General features: G+C 33.9%; 1 protein-coding gene across 1 annotated transcript in view; it reads left to right on the top strand.

Annotated features, from left to right (window-relative positions):
- Positions 1-17,249, top strand: part of PXDN (peroxidasin) — an 84,232-nt gene extending 66,983 nt beyond the window's left edge. Inside the window, exons 18-23 of the mRNA XM_066314872.1 lie at positions 454-588; positions 2,992-3,200; positions 9,980-10,100; positions 12,602-12,734; positions 13,587-13,700; positions 14,335-17,249. Of these exons, the coding sequence (XP_066170969.1) occupies positions 454-588; positions 2,992-3,200; positions 9,980-10,100; positions 12,602-12,734; positions 13,587-13,700; positions 14,335-14,457 (835 nt within the window). The 3' untranslated portion in view covers positions 14,458-17,249. The remainder of the gene's footprint in view (positions 1-453; positions 589-2,991; positions 3,201-9,979; positions 10,101-12,601; positions 12,735-13,586; positions 13,701-14,334) is intronic.
- The last annotated feature ends 3,490 nt before the right edge of the window (positions 17,250-20,739 follow it).

Consider the following 20,739-nt stretch of genomic DNA (forward strand, 5'->3'; position numbering starts at 1 on the left):
CTGTACTGTCATGTGGACATCCTTCCCTACTAGTAATCAGTTCTTTAGAGATTCAGTGTTTGAAGTTAAGTTTACATCTACCTGACACCCCAAGCTTGTTTGCTCAAAATTAAAGACGGAGCATCAGTCTCAGCTATTCTATACAGAGAAAAAGTATGTACAAAGGCACAGGAAAGAGGAGCTATAGAAAAGAAACATTTCTAAGAAATCAGAAGAAAGCTGCTATGAGGAAAAAAATTGCAGGCTGGACATGCAGACCCACGTGGTGTATACAACCTGCATTGTAGGATTTCTTTCATGTACACCCACAGCTTGTTCACAAAAGATGTAGTGCTATCACTACATATTTTCTTGTGAGCTAGTTGTATCTCTTGCTCTTAGTTTCACCATGTACTGATTATTTTGTAAATATAAAATATTTGTTATTCAATATTTGTGTTTTTCAATTTATAGGTTGTATGGCTCCCCACTGAACATAGACCTATTTCCTGCTCTAATGGTGGAAGATCTAGTTCCAGGAACTCGACTGGGGCCCACTTTGATGTGTCTGTTAACCACGCAGTTCAGGCGTATTCGGGATGGAGACAGGTACATTAAAATGCCATGGAAACCAAAATGAATTTTAACTTAAAGGATGCTTAATAACAGTTGCAACATCATGTTTTCAAAACAAACTCCATTTTATGTTCATTTATGATTTTAAAATATAACTGAAAAGATGAAGAATACACATTTAAAACATTGTTAGAAGCCATGATTCTTTATTACTTGTGTTAGGTTTTGTTCTGAGTGTCATACTGACCCCCAAAAACACAACAGCCAATACAAGCTGAGTTTCCTTTAGCCAGATATTCAAGTCACTTGCCTTTTTGAAAAGTGCGTGATACTTCTCCTATTGTTATTTAGTTATTTTATTGGCAAAGGAATTGTGGTTGTTACTTAAGCATAGGTTGGAATAGTATTACTCTGTCTATATAACCCCTATGCATACTACAATATAAGCAGTCTGTGCAGCAAAAAAAGTGTTAAAAGAAGGCAAGTTATTCCAAAGAGCACAATTTGATAATTTTTTAAATTTTACTTTAAATTACTTTAAATTATAATTATTTGAAGTAAAAATACTCTAAATATATGCACATTGTAAGCAATTTCTCATTTTCACTTTTTAGAATACCTGAAATAAGAGAATAGTTACTTCTCTTGTCACAGCAGCCGGATCTCCTTTGCACACTTTGAGCACACTTGTTCAGTATCTGAAAATCAATGCTTCCCTCATTTTAACATAATTTGTGACCTAGAATCCTGTTCTTTCATGGCATGAGTGTACATAGACTTAGGCTGATTTATTCAGTCCTAATGAAAGGAAGACAGAGGAAGAATTAGGAAATTAGATTTGATTCTCTTTATTTAATGTTATTTTTCTTGAATTAAGTTATTAAATTGCTACTTAGGATATTATAAAGGCTTTTTTATTTTTATAGTCAGTAACACAGACTTTTTTCTATGCTATTTTAAAAGAAATCTCAAACTTTTTAACATAAAATATGTTTAAAAATAAAGCTGTGAAGCATAGAAATCTCATGCCTGGAGGCAGAGAGAGTAAAAGGAAAAGAAATAGATGCAGTATGAGCTCCAGGTTACTGGTGACAAGTACCTATTTGTGTCACAACAGAATATCTATACTACTTTTTGTTAATATTTTTTGCAATTTTCAGCAAAAGCACCTTTTCCTGTTTTATTTTGTTTTCTGATACAACATTTAGAAACTATAGAAAAATACTGAATGTTTAGTTAATGGAATTCTGCTATCCAAGGAATACAAGTATTTGGAAGCAACATGCCAGTAAATAGTAAAATATTATTAGACATAATGAAAGCAACCCTTACTTCTTTGAAAAGCCTTTTCAGTGGGCAGAGGATCAAAGCTGGTACCATCCTGCACAGCAGATATGTCTGTGCATGAAAAAGGAATGATATTTGAAGGGAGCCTAAGTTCATGTAAAGATGGAAATTTGAGAATTTGATCATAGTACTTGGAAATTCTTTGGCCACTGTCCAGTACTTTATAAAAATTATACACTAAGTAGGTAAACAGGTAAAATGAAATTTCTTGACCATTCTTCAAAGTTTACTACTGGTTTTGATTTTTCATAAAGTTTAAAGGCCTATTTTTTAAAAAAAATTAAAATATGTAAGGGGAAAAGTATCAATATTGATTCAGTTTTGGGAGACAGAAACAATGTCACAGTGAGCAGTTCCTGTGTGTTAGAATGGGTTAAGAATCTTTTCAAATTCTGGACCGTAACTTAAGAAATTTTCTTTTGCGTGTGAAGCTTGCTTTTTATAGTAATGTATTATTTATATTTGCTATTTATAATAGGCTTTTAGCCTTTCATGTATGAAAACCAAAATATTTGAAACCTTACTGTTTCCTTCTGGAATATAATGAATTAACTGAGCATATATGAGAAAATCCCTGAATCAATGTAGTTATGAAAATAGTTTAAGAGAAAAAAAATTGGGTAAATTAAATCATCTCACTTATCTTAACAGTAAACTAATTATAACTATTCTTCTAATCTCATCCATCAAAATCTAATCCATCAAAATGTTTTCATGACCATAAGAAAGTTGCCTACAGAAAGAAATTATGGTCATTTAAGTTTCTTACTTCAAAGAACCCTTAACTTGGTAGTTTGGTGCCATTTTAGATGTCCAAAGTTACCCAAGACTTCAAAATGAGACTAGAAGGGAAATCAATTAATTTCTTGAAGATTTCACCCCTTTCAGAGTGTCAGCATGACACCAGCTAGTGCTGAAGTCACACTAGGAATTTAAATTTTTGCATTTGGATCAGTCCCTTGATACAATGTTGAGAACAGTATTTATGAGATAATTCATTTCTTGCTAAACACAGTATTAAAATATCTTTGAAAAACTGCCTCTTGGTTTTTTTTCACTAGCAGACTTGTCTTTTCTGTGAGATTACAGGCTGTGGTATGAAAACCCGGGTGTGTTCACTCCTGCTCAGCTCACTCAGATCAAGCAGACGTCTCTTGCCAGAGTTTTGTGTGACAATGGTGACAACATAACCAGGGTACAACACGATGTCTTTAGGGTGGCTGAATTCCCACATGGATATAGTAGCTGTGAAGATATTCCTAAACTGGACCTCAGGATGTGGCAAGATTGCTGTGAAGGTCTGTATAGAGGTGGATTTGGGGGCAGTGAGATGTATGCATTTGTTAAGTGTCTTTTTCATTTCAAGAAGATATTTTACTTTTTTTTTTTTGTTTTGTTCAGATATTACAAATCATAATCTGAAGCATAGCCCCTGTTAAGTGGGAAATCATTCCATATTTTTATTAAATAAACACCATATAAAAATAGCATAGATTTGAGCATTGCAAAGTGTAGATAATTCTTTTCTTGTTTTCTTTCTTTTGTTGGTAAAGATGGTTCACTACCATCTCCTTCAAAAGTTAAGAGCATGGGGTAATTTGTTTTTCCTGAAAAATAAGCTTCTTTTCTCCCAAAATAGGATTTATTTAGCTGCATGGAGCACAGGACACTGCTTGGTGGCCTGTATGTTGGCTTCTGTCTCACAGATTTTCTGCATGCCCTCTCTTCAGCCATCGTCACATCAGAATTCACTGCAGCTGTAACACAGTTAGAATCCATTCCCAAGAGAATCTTCTGGATCATGCAGAATGATTTTCAGTAGCATCAACAACAAAATGCTTCAGAGGACAATGACCTTTCTTTCTTGAGATCTCCTTGACAATGTCGTTATCATTTTCTTTGGACAAAATTCAAGTGACATGCCCAGACTGTAAAAGTGTGTTCAGGAATTTTGGGAACTTTGCTCTTGAACTCTGACTATTAAGAAATTGCTGTCAGACAAATTCCTAGTATGAAAAGCCTTGCTCTTATTTGAGAGGATAAGTGTAGTATTGGTTGATATCATTAGAATCTTATAATTTCCCTAATGTATTTCAATATTCATACCTTGTAGATTTGCTGATGAAAGGTAACCAGATCTGTGTTCTTCATCTTTTCTATTGCTTATTCTCTTGAGTTTCCTACTGCTGAGTAGGCTATTCAGTATTCTGTTGACAGAAATGCATGAATAAAGAACTGGTGGATTGCATTTTTGCGAGAAGTCACAATCTTCCACTAGTGTCTTGTCTACTTAACTCTTTTGGTATGATATAATTGTCCACAAGGATAAAGTTCTTTTATGATATGGCTCAGAATTTAAGGCAGAAGGTAAAAGTTAAACTGATGGAGGATGTCTCTTCAGTCTGCTAAATATACAGTAAATACCGAGGAAGGATTTATAATGGTGTGACTGTAACATGACAACAAACTCAGATGCCATTAACAATTATAAAGGTAGATCGAGATGTACTATTCGAAGTTACCGCATAACTTAGCTTTTAAATTGATTACGGTATTGTCTTATCCAGTAAATAAGTCTTTTAAAAAAACCCACTCTCTAAGAAAATTCTTCCTTGCAAGATGCTGTTCAAAATGTCAGTTATCAGTGTGGGACTAAGAGAAATAAACACTTTAAATTTTGGTAAGATCTTGTACAGTATATACAGAAAGATATACAATATCTTTCAGACTTTGCTCTAAGTTTTACAGCTTTTTTTTTTTTTTTTTTTTTTTTTTTTTTTTTTTTTTTTTATTGGTAGATTAGTCAGATCTTTTTCAACAGTGTTTACCAGACCTGCCATTCCCAAATTAATGACAATAGTTTCTAAAAAGCTAGACGTGGTCGACACATTGCAATTTTAGTATAAAGTCTTCCAGAATCTATTCAAAAATACCCTGACATATGCCAGAAACATTGGGAGAAAATCAATTATCACTTTTTACATGCTTTACCATAAATAAAGCACATTCTTCCAGTTTGGGATAAGTTTACTTTGCCATAGTTCACGAAGCTTGACAGAGAGTTTCGCAAATACATTTTTTATATTGATTTGGAAATATAGTAAAGTATTTCTGAGAAATTGTGTGTTGATTCTCTAAATGTTATCACTGAGCCCCTTAGAACAGATGTTATCTTTGGAAAGTCTTAAGAGTATTCTTGTATCCACCAACCCAGTTTGTATTTTCATTCAAGAAAGTTGCTACCAGATGCAGTACAGTTAGACAACTGTCAAGCAAAAGAAAGGGTAAATAATTACTCTTTTGTAAAAAATTGCCAATATGTATCCCCTTTTTCTGAACTCCTGAAGCCTTGAAGGGGTTAATGAATAAAAAGTGAAGTATGCATGGCTTGAACTACTTTCTTGCATGGGTGAATGACTGCGATGTTTTCTGTTGGAATCTAGTTTAAGCAACTGATGTAAAAAATTTCGTTGTTTCTGTGGTCACCACTCCTCTGAGGTGGGGCATACACTCAGGAGCAGCATTTACTTTGAGTTTAATAAATTAGGGGGATTTGTTTATTACTTAAGAGGGAAAAAATAAAACCCTTCTCCATGTTTAAAATGCTTCTAATGATTTTATAATTAAAATTATCCTAAATTTAAATTTTGAGCATGGAATATTGCTCATTGCACTTTATATATGTTTCATAAGTGGCCCATATATTCAGCTGTTTCAGCCTGTTAAAAACACTTCTAGTTTTGTTGTTCTTCTTGTTTTGTTAAAAGTCAAAATGCTTTTCCATATGAAGAATAGAAAAATTCCTAGTTACAAAAACCTGCCTTGTAACTTTTTTGAGTAAAGCTAGTATTTACTTCTTACAAAGCAAAGCATTATTCCTCCTTATAATAAAAAAAAATATTACCTTTAGATTTCAGTTGGCAAATCATACAACAGAATTACTAGTTTAAAATACTTGTTATACTAGGCAAAAATTAGGAGTTCCGCTAAAGTGCACAAGTTTTCTTCTGTTTTCCTTCACTTTCTACCTTTCTTTGTCTTGTCAGACATGATGAGTAATTGCTGGATTTGCTGCAGCTCATTATTTGTGCAAAGAGCACTCCAGCTTCAGGTTTTCCAAACAAGAAACCTTTGGTGCTTTATTTCAGGCTCTCTAGTGTAAAAAGTGTACTTTGAATTTTTTTTTTTCTTTTTTTTTTTTTTTTTAAGTTATCAGTATACACTTTCATGATTACTGGAATGTGATCTTTAAAAGTTTCACACTTTTTAGTTTTCTTTTGTTTTGGAGCCTTTTTTTAAGTTGCAATAAAAAAATTATTTAACCTTTTGTTTTATGTCAAAACCCATGAGGTTTTCACAGGGACCCAGGAGGACAATGGACAATGACCCTGGAGGAAGTGATTCAGATAAGATGCTTTCCAAATCAGCTTACACTTATAAGTCATCCTTATAAGTGTAAACTGATATAGAAAGATGTTTCTTAACTATTTCTCGGTTAGTGAACAGCATATTTCCTCTGTCAGATATTATTCTTTTTGTTTGTTTGTTTAATTCAGGAATACAGCCTTATACTAATTATGATCAAACATGTTTAAATCCCACTGAATTTCACTAACAAAGTTAAGACACATTGTTAATCTAAATGTTTTTCAGTAGATAAGACCTATATTTATGAACTCCTGCACTGTAAGACCAGAGGAACAATTATGCTGTCTATTGCTTCTCTACTGACCACATTAATCTCTTACTATGCATTTCTCATTATGCCCTTTAATCTTCAATAAGAATACTAAACAGCGCTGGGCTAAGCACCAAATTCTGTGGAAAACAGTGGAAATAGCATTTTAAAATGTTAGCAGAAATCTCTGTGTGAGACTGGATGTTCTTTTTTTGACAAAGGATATTGTTTACCAAGAACTCCTCAAAATACTAAAATGATGTGATTTATTCCTGAAAAGGTTTTGTCCTTACACAGAACTTATATGCTTTGGTCAGGTCATATAGTTTTGCTTTCTACATTCAAATTATCTTTTTATGTTTAAATTTAGAAGTAGCAGCTTTGTGAAGACATCTACTCAAAAAAAAAAATTATGTCAGATATTTTCAGTGTTTCTCCACCCTTTTACAGGTCCCACTGACATTTCTACAAGTTCTTAATACAAATGCTTACAGTAACAACAAACACAATTCATTACAATAAATCTTGGAGAATCAAACTAGTATCAAAAATGTAAATGTTCTTTGCTTCACATTTCCTCAATCTTTCAAGTTGTTGTGTTTTAATCTACCATTAGATTAATTCTCCATGGCCTAGATTTTGAGGAGTGATTCATAGAGAATTCAGACTGCTCAATAATTCCCTGTCAGGTTTTTTATTATCCAATTTACGTAATAGTTGCATTTTTAAAACCTTTTGGGAAACAGGATTTTCTAAAGATGTGGACATGGCTTCCATATACAAATGGAAATGACAATTTCTTTATGGAAGGGGTTGTTATACATTGGAACAGGCTCCCCAGGGAGGTGGTGGAGGAGCCATCATTCCTGGAAATATGATGGGATATGGCATTTAGTGCCATGGTCTAATTGACAATGTGGTGTTTGGTCAAAGGTTGGATCTGATGATATCAGGGGTCTTTTCCAACATAAATAATTCAGTGATTATATGTGATTCTGTAAGTGGATCTTGACACTTGCAGTGTAACAGCAGCTAACTTCTGGAAGAAAAAACTGTCCATTGAGAAAAAGAATTCTTAGAATTCTCTTTTACACATTCACTTTTTCTGCAGAAAATTAATTGGAATGGGTATAGCTAATTTGGGGACATTTTAGTCAAGCTAGGGGAAAAGAAAGAACCAGAATTTCAGGCTTATTTTTCCTTCTAACTGCTGAGGTGTTCTTCATAAAAAATAAAAGTTAAAAAAACAAAATCTTAATTTATGCTTTCTGAAAGCTGAAGCATTTTATCCTGCACCTCTCAGCTGTGACATTCCTCCCTGTTGTACCTGAAACAGAAACCAAGAACAAGAGCTGTGAATTTAGCAAGTTGACATATTTAAGTTTTAAAAAACACAGAAAGTGAGATCTGTGTACTTAAAGCTGTCACTGAACATGTGGTTCTCATATTTACCAGTCCAAGGTGATAAAACCTTCCCAAGATTTCAGACCCTTGCTTGTAAGCAACAACCTAGGCATAAAAAAAACAATGGGCCATTGTGTTATTGTAAAAAAAAAAAAAAAAAAAAAAAATCTGTATTTTGCAAGATGACCATAACAGTTACTGAGCAAAGAAAGGAGGATAGCAGAAACCTTTCACATATTGCTTTCAAGAGAAACTAAAATTTTGTGATACTCAGGAAAACTTTAAGCAACACATTGCTTTAAGGAAAAAAAAATTCCTTTGACCAAAACTAGTTCTTTCTTTAGGAACCCTTCAGTATGATCCTTTTTCTCACCATACTAAATATAGAAGTGTCTAAGGGTGTTAAAAAATGCCTTCATGCCGAGCTTCTTCCAGAGACATTGGTCTGTTCCCATCTGAAAGAGTTTACTTTCTGAGTGGACAGCAAGGAGGTTGTGTGGGAAATACTGGAACACACATGAGGGTGAACAATATGTTGGCAGCAAATACCATGTAGTCTTTGGTGGATGCTGTTATTATAGGAGGAAAGAAATGTATTCATTAAAGAATGGGACAAACCACAAAGAAAGAACAGGGAAGGGGAATTCTGGATAACTAGTGTTCAAGAACGATCTGTAGATACTATTTTGATCTGAAAATAATTTTTTTGGTCAGTCATATTTTTATTATTTTTTGTGTCTTGAATGATATTAAGCCACTAAGACAAACTTAAGTTTTTCCTAACAGAGAAATTGTAATATTTTAATATAAGTAAAAATTCAACACAATTAAAAGTAGTCCAAGATACGTAATTTTTGTGTAATCAGAACAATCTTACATTTTTGTCTCTAGTTGCTCATTTCAGCAGGGTTCATAGACTTGAAACTTTTGCAGTTAATTTGTGTTAACGCTTCAGGTATTCAATCTAAATTCCAGAAAAAATTCATAAATGGTACTGAGTTTTTGATTTAATTTGTTTTGGTGCAAATTAAGAGAAACATTATGGAAAATGACTCCTTTCCATGTTCAGTTGCTTTCATGAATCATTCTGCTAGTACCAGACTCAGCTGAGAAATGTCTGTGGCATCCTATGTTTAGATTTTCCCTTTGGTTTTAGCAGACTCTGCTTCTAGCACTTGATCATGTAGTTTGTTCTTGCTTCAACTTGGCCCATTATAACTTTCAGCTTTAAAGCTTCTGTGAATAGAAATGAGAAAACTTTTATTTTCTCATTGTCTCCTATCACGTGCTGTTGCAGTTTTTTATTTTGTTTTCTTTTTCTTTTTTAAATGGGACTCTTTCCAAATACTCACTGTGTTTGGAAGGCTAAGTAAAGTGAACTGGAAGAAAGACATATTTCATCCTGTCAAAATGTCCTCTTAGGATTTAGGAGACTCAGGGTTGAGATTTTTACTCTGTGGTGTAAGGAGTTTTAAGATCTGGTAATACATTCAGATTCCTCAGATTTGGAAATAAGACTTGTCAACCTATAAAGCATGTCTGCAAATTTGGAATTTAATTGAAAATTCTCTTTCAGATGGCAAAAAAAATAATAATGTCTGGGATAGATGAGAAACCCACAGATTGATTTTTCTGTCATTGTTTTTCTTCATATGTAGCTGCCCTGTTCACCCAGAAAATAATGAAAAGCCAAGAAAGTGAAAATTTCAGAAGTGAAATAAATAGTTAAAGTTAGTTTTATGGGTTTGTTAAAATTGTATTCATTCCTTTGTTTCACACTAAAAAGCTGGTCTGTGGGTAATCATATTCTCTGCATCTAACTAGCCTAAATGTTCTATCACTGAGATGTATTCATCTGCCATCAACCAGTTCTAGAGGGGTCAAATTAAATGTATGACTTGCCTTTACCAATTCAGAAAACACTGCTAAACCGTGTTAATATTGTAACTGCTGAAATACACTGTAGTCTATATGTAATTTCTTGTGTCTTTTCAGACTGTAGAACCAGAGGACAGTTTAATGCATTTTCATACCATTTTCGGGGGAGACGTTCTCTTGACTACAGCTTTCAGGAAGACAAGCCCCTGAAGAAAATGAAAATGTCCAAATCAGTAAGGTGAGAATTTTTTTTTTTTTTTTAAGAATTATAAAAAAACCCATTTGTTTTCAAAATTGAATGAAACTGGATGATTTCTTTGTGAGCACATGCTACTTTTTTCCAATGTCTGATTTCTCAAGTTTATGATTGATGTATTTTATTCTGACACTTCTACATATCTGCAAACAATAAACCGTTTTCTTTCAAGCTCAGATGTCTGTAAAACTTTTTGTAAGTAGTGTAAGTATAGCACTTTTGTTCTTCCTGCATTTTTCATGAAAAAGCCACCAGCATATGAAATGTAATATGGGGATTTGAAATCCACCATTGCTACACTGCCTGCAGTAACTAAATTAATCTAAATTATTTCATTTCCTATTTGGAGCTTTTAGATTCTCCTGTAGAAATAGGAGGATACCAAGTGATGATTTCAGTTGCATAAAAATTTTTGATAATGGTACAGATTGCTTATGATACTAAATATTTAAAGCAGGAAGAGAGAACAGCAGTGCTAATAATATTGTTTATAATTCCCTAGTCCTCAAAATATTGCAAGGAAGTAAATCACAGTTTCAGTCACAAATTAGCAGCTGCACAGGTTCCCTGCCCTTTTATGGGAATGAAAACTTATATATGAAATAGTGAAATGAAATGAGTTCTGCTGAGACCATTTCATGTGAAAATCATCCATGATGAACAAATTTGAGACACTTGAATTATAGCTCTTTCTATTCAGCATGCATTCTTTCAACAAATAAAACTTTATGTTTGAGTGATGATGATGATGATCAAGCAGAGTCTACCCACTCTGGCAAGGAAAGCATCTAGACAGATACATAAAAAGGTAAATTAATTTCAACAATTTAAAATACACTGGAGGTGTTACAGTACTTAATGAAACACCGTGATTATATTCCTCTTATTTGAGAGGAATCTGTCCTGAAATAGAAGATCCTTTAGGTGTTTAGGATTTTGGACCAGAGAAAACAGCAGCTATGTATAAACTGGCTTATAGATAATATGAAAAGGTAGGTTCCTTTGAAATAATCCTTGAAGAAGGATGTTTTGTCCGTCTTTGCAAGTGAACTGATAGAAAAGTTTACAAAACAGCAATTTACTTTTTAAGGAATGCTAGTCCCATAATCAAAAAATGTAAAAAGGGTTTAAATTAAATTAAAATGAAAGCAACTGAAAAAAATAAATGCTTATATCTAAGTACCAGCTTGTTTGACTGTGTTTCAGTCCAATTACTAATTAGGAATACAAAGTAGTAAATTTACAGTGCTTAATATGTAGCATAAATAAAGCTAAAGCAGCCTCAGTCATTGAACATTCCCATGAGTTCTCATGCTCAGTGTTGTATTTAAATTGCATTTCTGGCGAGAAGGATTTTTTCCTCCTTTTTTTTAGCTTCTTATTTTCAATAACTTGAACAGGTGGGGAAAATTAAATATTTTGTTATACAATAGCAGCTGGTTTACTTGAACTTTGGCATGTTATGTTGTTTAGAGTTCTTTTTCTCTAATTTAGATGAAAAACTATGGGAAACTAAGTAGCTTGAACCCCTGCCAGTATGTGCTGTTTTAATTTATGCAGAAAGATTATAAATCCTGAGGCCTGATATATGAGAATTTCTTTGCCAGTTCATTCTTTGGGTATCCCTTAGCACTGGAGATGACAAGTTAACAAAGTAATAATGGCTGTAATTATTAACGGATTCAAGAATCTTCAAAAAATGTAAATGTATTCAAGGATCTTAATGTAATAAGTGACTTAAAAAATAGTGTTATCTATGCTTTTGAGTGCCTGTTTTTTCAAGTGGTACCAGACAATATATTGTTAGTTACAGACTAACAATAGTTAGTTCCTTTTGTAATTCTTTCTCCTCAACAGATTGAATTGATTAACACAATTTAATGTTATATATCTGTTATGAGAAATCAGCTGGAAAGTACTAGAAACAAAAGACTTTACATTTTGTGTACTGTAAGCAGTATTGATGTCAGATGTTAATTAAAACTATGTTCATATCTAGAAGTACTTCTCATTTATTTATGAAACCAAACTTTCTCCTTTTTAAAGCCATATTTTTTAAAATACATGTTTTGCTAACAAGCCTGTAGAAAAAAAGTGTGTGGTTCAGAATGTGAAATGTAAATTTCATATTGAAGGGAACACTTTCTAAGACTCTCACTTTAGTCTGCTTTCATACTGAGGGCTCAGGGGTGAATTTAAGGTGATGCTCTACAGTGTCACTGGTGACAACTTGGTGTGTACCCCTGCATGAAATGCATAATTTTTCTTAGTATAAGAAATCCCCTGTTGCTAGTGATATTGACAGTAATCTAGAGCTCACCTATCCTGAATCTGTCTTCAGCATCAGCTGGACTTGTGTGCTGTTGTGGTTCATATTCCTACATTTGTTGGTTGCTCTTCTTTTACATTTTTATTACATGTCCTAAATAATAAAATAAAAGTGAGTTAGATTAATATCCTGACTTGGCATTCATTTGTTGCAGTTCTGTGAAACAGAGTAAGTATTTTCGTAATGCCACATCCTCATCTAATGAAAATAGAAATGTACCCGCAGTGAATGACTTCAAAGAATTTGTTTTGGAAATGCAAAAAACTATTTCAAGCCTCAGAAATCAGGTAAGATGCTATCGTGAACTAATTGTAGTCTATCATGTCTAATTGTAAATTTAATTAAAAATGTTTTCCTAACATCTGTCTTACATTTTTAATATTTAGACATACCCTGCAGACAAAACCCACCACACAGAAGATGGTGTGTTATTGGTCTTTATTTCTGTGTTCTTTTGAAGTCATACAGAAATACTTTCCAGCTGGACCCTCTTGACTTTTGAACCTGAAGCCTTGTGTAAATATTGTATACTAAACACAGAATTAATTTTTCTTAAAATCTTTTTTACCATTTGAAATGTATACAATTTGTGTAAAGCAATGATTAAAATGCAGGCTTTATAAGAAGTATTGTGCCAGACTACAGCTGTAAACAGAATTAAAATCTAGATGACTAAGAGAAGACTTTGCAATGTTTGCAGGTAAACGCTATTTAGCCACAGTGGAATCCCATTTTTAAAATGTACACCATACAGAAGTTAATAAAAAAATTCAAGTAAACATTTTTAATTAAGGTTTTTTTAAGAAAAAGTAAAATTCACTTTCTTTTGAAAAACAATTTTGACAGTTTAAATTAGTCTTTCTGTATATGAAACATGAAGGCTTTTTTTCTCTTTGTATGCTCTAGCTGAATATTCCAGTGGTAAGAAAGATGTATTTTCTGTTAGCTTTCTTTTGGAAGACTATCTCCATTACCTGTTTCTGGTCTTTTAGCATTATAAAAACTAAGCAGTGAGAAGAAAAACCCAGGCAAGTATAACAAGGGTTATATAGTGTGTATTATAAGAGAAAAAACAGAATACTTTACACAAATCAAAACCTTTTTTTGACTCAGTTACTAACTTTTTTTAATGCTTTCAGATAAAAAAACTTGAATCACGCCTCAGTAATTCCGATTGCACTGATGAAGAGGGTAAATCATATTCCAGCAATGAAACCTGGAAAAGGGATCCTTGTACTGTATGTGAATGCAAGGTAAGTATGTAGAAACTAATTTTGAGAGAGAAGTGATAATTTTGCTTCTAAAACTAGCAGTTCCAGTTTTGTGCCTACTAATTTCTGGGTAATACTTGCAATTTTTTTAATGGTTCTTCAGTTCTTTTTTGCAGCAAATTATATTATTCAGATGTTCCTGCCCTCAACATTGTTTTCCAATCCAGTTGTTATCTATTGTACTTGTTTTTTCATTTATGTATAGTTATATGGGTAAATTTAACTGCAAAGTGAGATTAAAAAAAAAAATCCAACCAAATGCATAAAAATCAATAAAAGCTCATCTCTCTTAGTGCTAGATTGTCAATTTCTTCTATCAGAGAGAAATTTTTAAAAAAGATGTAAAAAAAAAATGTTAGTTCTTGGTACTCTGATTACACTTGACTATTAGACAAAAGCATGTATGCTGCTTTACCAAAAAATGTGGTAATACAGAGAGGGCCTTATCCTTCTCAATGTAAGTTTATACTAAAGCAAGCTATGTGGAGCTACCATCTTAGGCAGGTTCTTACAGAGAATGAATGAGAGTATTTTCTGCAATAACATGAAAAAATTACATGATTTCTTGTTTGGAGCATGTAGCTAAGTACGTTCTATTGCTTTTCTCCTGACACAGGTTGGTCAGATTACCTGTTTTGTAGAATCGTGCCCGCCAGCTGACTGCAAAGCTCCTGTGAAGGGTAAAGGAGATTGCTGTCCAGTCTGCTTACAACAAAATACTAATAAAAAGAAGCCATAAGCATACTTTTTAAAGAATTTAGGGTGCGTACTCCTCAAATCATATCAGTGCCTGCTGATGGCAAAACCAGGTAACTGCAGTCTTAACAACAGCAAGAAATCAAGATTTACAACATTTCTAATGGTGCTGCAACAGTATAACATAATGTATCATTTTATTTTCTGCCCATGAAGGTAAATCACAATGCAAAAATTAACAAAAGGGAAAATAGCAAACAGGTCAAAGTTAACTGTGTGTTATACTTCTCAGGTTAGACAAACTCGAACTGGTGCTACTTTAAAAGAACACTGTTGGGTAGTGTTAGGTACCCAAAATGACTGGGTTTAGGATTTACTCTAAAATGAACACTTTGTTTCCTATCTCTACTTAGCAACATTCAAAGTTTACTGTCCCTTTCTAGTACCAGTCTGTCTTGATACTTAACTATTTGCTGTTATTTAGTAAAATGCCAGGAAATGGAAAACACAAGGTCACTGTGCCTGTAGCAATGCCATAGCCAGGCCAGGTTTCTGCAAACATCAATGCATGGAAATTCTGTTACATCACACTATCACTGCTGGGCCTGGGCCAGCAAGGAAATAAAGAAAGCTACTTGATACCCTTCAACAACTTTTCCTTAATTTAAGGATCAAAATTCACCAAATTTTCAAAGCAGGAAAAGCTAGAATTAGCAAGGAGATATAAATAACTGTAATTGGAAGGAAGCAAAAGCAACTGAATGTGTATTATAGATGTAATTGACAGTGTTCCTCATTCTAGGGAAACATGCATGACAGAGTAGCATTTGATCTTAAAAATTAGCATAATCCTTTTTGTCAAAACATTTGTAATTGCTAGACAACATTTGTTTGTTTGTTTGTTTCATTTATTTTAAATCTTTGTAACATAACCATCCAGGTCACCTTGAAAGCATGCTTCTCTTGATCTCAGATCAGCTCGTGTAATTGTATGGCCCTGTTTTAAAAATGTAAAAAGATGTCACATGCCATTTTGTGTACAAAGATTCCTACTGATTCATTGTGCATATTATCAATGGACAAATGTCCCTGATTATATTGTGGCACTAACATCAAATCAAGCAGCATGATTATTGTGGATTGACTACTTTTTCTGACAAGGTAATTGATTTTTTTTTCCAGTTTCATCTAATGAATATATATTTTTACCTCAATATTTTTATCATTTTTGTTAAAAATGGTCCATCAGTGGACTTCATCTCCCATTTAAATGTTTAACATTATAGAGTATATGTCTACACTAGCATTTCAAAGTTGTGTACTTTCTAGGAGCCAACTGTGTATTTTTGACCAGGAATTATACTGAGTGAAGGACAACTATCATACCTCATTTTACAGCTTTTTTTTTCTGTTTATTCAGAATTGATTCTTTCCCTGAATACTTTAATTGCGAGAGTTTATTGCCCTGTTCCTTAGTCCTAAGTCAGGACTTTCTAGAACCAGAGCTAGTTACATGGTTCACTGACTTCTGAATTTAAACATTCAAATTCAAGTGACTGGGGTATCAAAGAAATCTGCACAAAATTAAACCTTCATATGTTAAGCATTTCAGATTATGCAAACTGAGTACTTAATTATTGCATGGTAGAAAAAATACCTGTCTAATAACTAACCTAGCACAGCAATACGAAATCTGCTATCATATTTTGGCACATAATTTCTCTGATTACTAACATTAATAATTTTGAACTTGATAAACTATTACCATGACACACATTCAAACTTTGGTGTTACTTTAAAGCTTACTGCAGAAATTTTGTTTCATACTATGGTAGAAGCAGTATGTACATGTGAGTGCTGTGTTAAAGGTGTGTGGTACACATGGAATTGCAATTTATATTTTTAAGAATATTTTAATTGATTTTATATACAATGTTTTGATTTATGTAATATTCTTTGTTAATACTTCTGGAAATTGTGTGGCGAGCATGTTCGAGTATCATGTGGTTCCTAAAGATTGTCATTCCTGTATTTCTTTGATACTCTGTGTTTTGTTGACTTTTCTCAAGAGTCCAAACCACATGTCTCGTCTTGTAATTCCAACTCAGATGGAACTCCCACTGACCTATAGCAGAAATTCCTCAAAGAGGAAGAGTTGCAGAGCTAAACCAAATATAATTTAACTGTCCAAACAGTTAAATAAGGCAGTAATACATCCAGCTGGTTACTACTTGCATTCTTTCTTTTCAATTTTATATTAAATAAACTTTCTCAAGATTTCCGCTTATAGGAGAAGAGAGTTTCCATTTTATAATTATAAAATAGTACCTTATATCTGATTGCTTCTTTTCTCCAGCCTCCAGAGTAAAGTGGGAGGTTTTCTTTGTTGTTCACTCTTTATTCATATGGTATATAAAATGGGCTTAGGAGTCTGGGTATGCCTAACAAGTGTAACAAGTCTAATATTGAGTTATTGTCCACCATCCATCTGTTTATAAACCAGGAAAAACAGGTCTTTATCCACAGTCTAAAATGTAATCAGTCATGGATTGTACTCGTTCGGTTTTATTGCAGTGTCTCTAGAATCAGCATTGATTTTAACATTTCTGAAACAGTGGCCAATGTCTAGATGACCATTTCCTCAGTATCCACTGTGAGAATATTGCTGTAATATGATGCAAATTTTACATATTTATTTTCTTTTTTAATGTTACCTAAAACAAAGTTGTCATTTTTGTTATTTTAACCAGTAAACTTACCAAAGAACTGTTTGCACTGTATAATGAATGCTTTTCAGTTAAAATAAAATGGGCCACATTTCCAAGTAAATTTCAAGATGTCTTCTTGTACATGTATTCCTTGGATTATTTGCTGAAGTTCCAATGTGTAGGCTTTGATAAGTTACATATTACTTATCTTAAGCAGGATTGTCATAATCAACACTGTTTCTGAGAAGTAAGCTGATGTAGAACCAGTGGTTTATGTAATATTGCAACACATAAAATGAAAGTATCTGTTCACTGTTTTCTTCTAGATGACTGGAAAAAGGTACCATAGTATGCGAGGGTACCAGCGAAAGGGATCCAGGGACGAGGAACCTCTGCTGACCAGAGGAAACTCAGGGGTTTTTATGGGACACCAGGGTGGGAGGAAAAGGGTACAGAACCAATCAATTGTAACAGATCTACATAAAATCCCGAGGGGGCTTGTGGGTCTCCAGCCAGGTCGCCGTGGCTAGGAGGTTTGTCTTTGTCTTAGGTGCTCTGGCTGAAGTTGCGAAATTCTTCCTTGACTCCTCAGCTTGGCTCCCTCCAGGGCAGAGCAGCCGGGGCTCCACCCACCTCCACACCATAGGCTTAGGCAGGATATTTAAAAATACACTTATTTCTTAGCAAAAGGCATTTTTAGACCTTAGTTCCAAACTTTTTTAATAGGAATATCATAACAATTAAATACAAATACATACAAATTTAAGTCTGTTCTTACAGTTCCTCGTGTCTCCAAATATATCCAGTCATGACTTGCCTACCTAAGAACTTGATTCTACATTCATTCTTTTTTCTCATTACTTCACCAATGAATATTCAGGTTCATGCAATCTCAGCTCAAAATGAGTCTTCTGTGCAAAAGAGATCTTCTTTACATCATTTATTCTTTTTATCCCAGGATATGAATTACTGCTGGACACATGATGAGTTACTCTCATCCTTTGGTGAGGTGTTAGGATCTCTAGAAGACTAGGTCAGTTCCTTTTTGAAATTCATTTGAAGAAGTTTGTGATGCAATGTCACTGAAATTTATATAATTCTAAGTTATCTTACAGTGATAAGAGAGAAGTTAAAGATGGACTCCAAGAGACAAAGTTAAGAATCATGTTCAGGTTACAGTTAATTGCACTTCACTATAGTTTATGTATTTGTTAGTTTTTCATAAGGCAAATCTAGAACAGCAAAACTGCAATAGATCATTCATGTGTTTTCCTATAGGGTGCTGAAACATACTGGTGCTCACCCACACAGTGTTAAATGCTTAGAAGTTTGTTAACAAACCGCAAAGTGTAGACATTTAGAATAAAACCCTTCCACTGATACTGATATATTCTGAAGAAGACTCAGTTACATTTGAAATAAATCAAGTAAATTGACTTTATTTCTTTTAGTTGATTACAGCTAAGAATCATTTGACTACAGTAAGTTGTCTTTATAGGGAATGACCTCCTGTGACTTTCATTAACTTTGTTTCGTAAAATAATATTTTGCTGCCATAGCACATATCGTTATATGATTTAAAGTATTTTTCCTCATGTTTTTTCCTTCTAATCCCCAACTAGCTTCATGCTTTTTGCCTTTAGTATATACCAAATCAGTAATCTTTGCAGAGAGGTCGTTAGACATGTTGGACTGTTCCACGGTTTTAGTTTGAAAACTAGATTAAGGTATCAAAAGCTGGTATATTTGACTAACTTTCTCAAAACATCTGCATTATTCTGTTGTTGTATTGTTAAAATAGTTTTATGCACACACAGTGTAATAAAATTATATTTATAATTTTATAATAAAATTAGAAAATTACCAGTAGAAGAAAAGACTCCATAATATCCTCTAATGGCCTCTCATCTACAGCATGGAGTTCAGTGAAATATACTTCAGAATTCACTAGACCAATTTTTGTTTTGTATAAGAAAAAATGAGATCCGATATGTGAATAAACTGTGTCAACAAAAAGTAGTAATATAAGCATATGCACCTATCTCATTCATGCTGGAAGTTTGTCAGACTCCCAGTGGAACAAAGCATTATATTTATTAAAACTAATGCAAACCAATAAATTGCTAAATGCTTAATTAATTGCTCAATACTAGTACTGTCCTGACCAGCTTTGGATTATGATGTACCTAATCAGGAAATTGTTCTTAGTCATGAAAAGACACTATTGTTGTTTAACAGCATATTTTAAAGCAGATGTACTAAGAATACCAGACTGTTGTTTTGTAATTGTCCTTGCTGCTTAGCTCATAGAACCATAGAATCAGCTGAGTTAGAAGGGACCCACAAGGACCACTGAGTCCAGCTCCTGTCCCTGCATTTCCAAGAGTCACACCGTGTGCCTGAGAGCATGGTCAAGATGCTTCTTGAGCTCTGTCAGGCTGATGCTGTGACCAGTGCCCTGGGGAGCCTGTTCAGTGCCCAAACACCCTCTGCTTGAAGAACTTTTTTCTGATATCCAGCCTAAACCTCCCCGGACTCAGCTTCAGGCCATTTCCTCGAGTCCTGTCTTTCACAACATAGTTCTTTTCCTTTCCTTTTTTATTCCCACTTAGCCTGCCATGATATGGCAAGGAAACTTCTGAACCTCCAGCATACTTCTTCTTTTCTTTTCGGCCTGATATATTTGCTGTCCAGCTGGCAGTGTTATGAATGGTCCTTTCACGAGGCTTAAGCATTACAACCAGCTAACAGATGGAGCAGATTACAGATCAGATATGTCTAAGTTACAAAAAGATCTGGCTAGCTGTGTTTACCTGAAAAGCTATGAATTGAATATCTGTTTAGATTTGGAAATGGAACAGCAATTCCTGCAATAAAAGAATGAACTTATCTGTTGCATTTCGTAAAGATGTTTGTGTTTTTTTGATGCCTCCCTCAGTGATACAACTTTACATTCCCACAAGTCATGTGCTCTTGCTGAGTTGCCAAAAAAAATCTCATTATCTACTTATATCTTTATGAGATGCTCTAAGGGCTTAATCTGATGTGCAGCCATTCCAAGGATTGAAACGGCAAAGTGCTCATGTCTCTTTTTGTAGAGATAAGCATGTAAAAGGTGTCCAGACGGGGAAAAGTAAGTAGTCAGGAATTGTCCAGAGAAAAGGAAATAAACTATTGTTTTGTTTTATTAGGGAGAAAAAAGGAAAGATTTCATCAAGGCCTCTGATTTTTTTCAGGCAAATGCCAAAGTTCATTAGGAATATAGCAACAGATTAATTATACCAAACCAGCACATATAGTAGACTGTGATAGAGAGTCCTGCGGCACTGGGAAGCAATTTCACCATTTATTGAACCAGCTACTAGTGGTAGTAAGGCAGGCTTTTAGTCCCCTACCTCCACTCTGTGCATTGCCTCTCTTGCAGTGACTTTTTTTTTTTCTTCTGTCCTACCTACTTTGACAGCTAAAGGACTTAAATATGAGCTCAGGACTGAAGGTCAAAGTGTTTACTGGAGCAAATCTTCAGCCTGACCCAGAATGGCAGGTCCTGGCTGGTGAACAAGGACAACAGAGGCCTGAATGGGATGCTTCAGAGAAAGATTCAGACTGTTAAAAAC

Source organism: Sylvia atricapilla, chromosome 3 (assembly GCF_009819655.1).
Source record: "Sylvia atricapilla isolate bSylAtr1 chromosome 3, bSylAtr1.pri, whole genome shotgun sequence".
NCBI lineage: Eukaryota > Metazoa > Chordata > Aves > Passeriformes > Sylviidae > Sylvia > Sylvia atricapilla.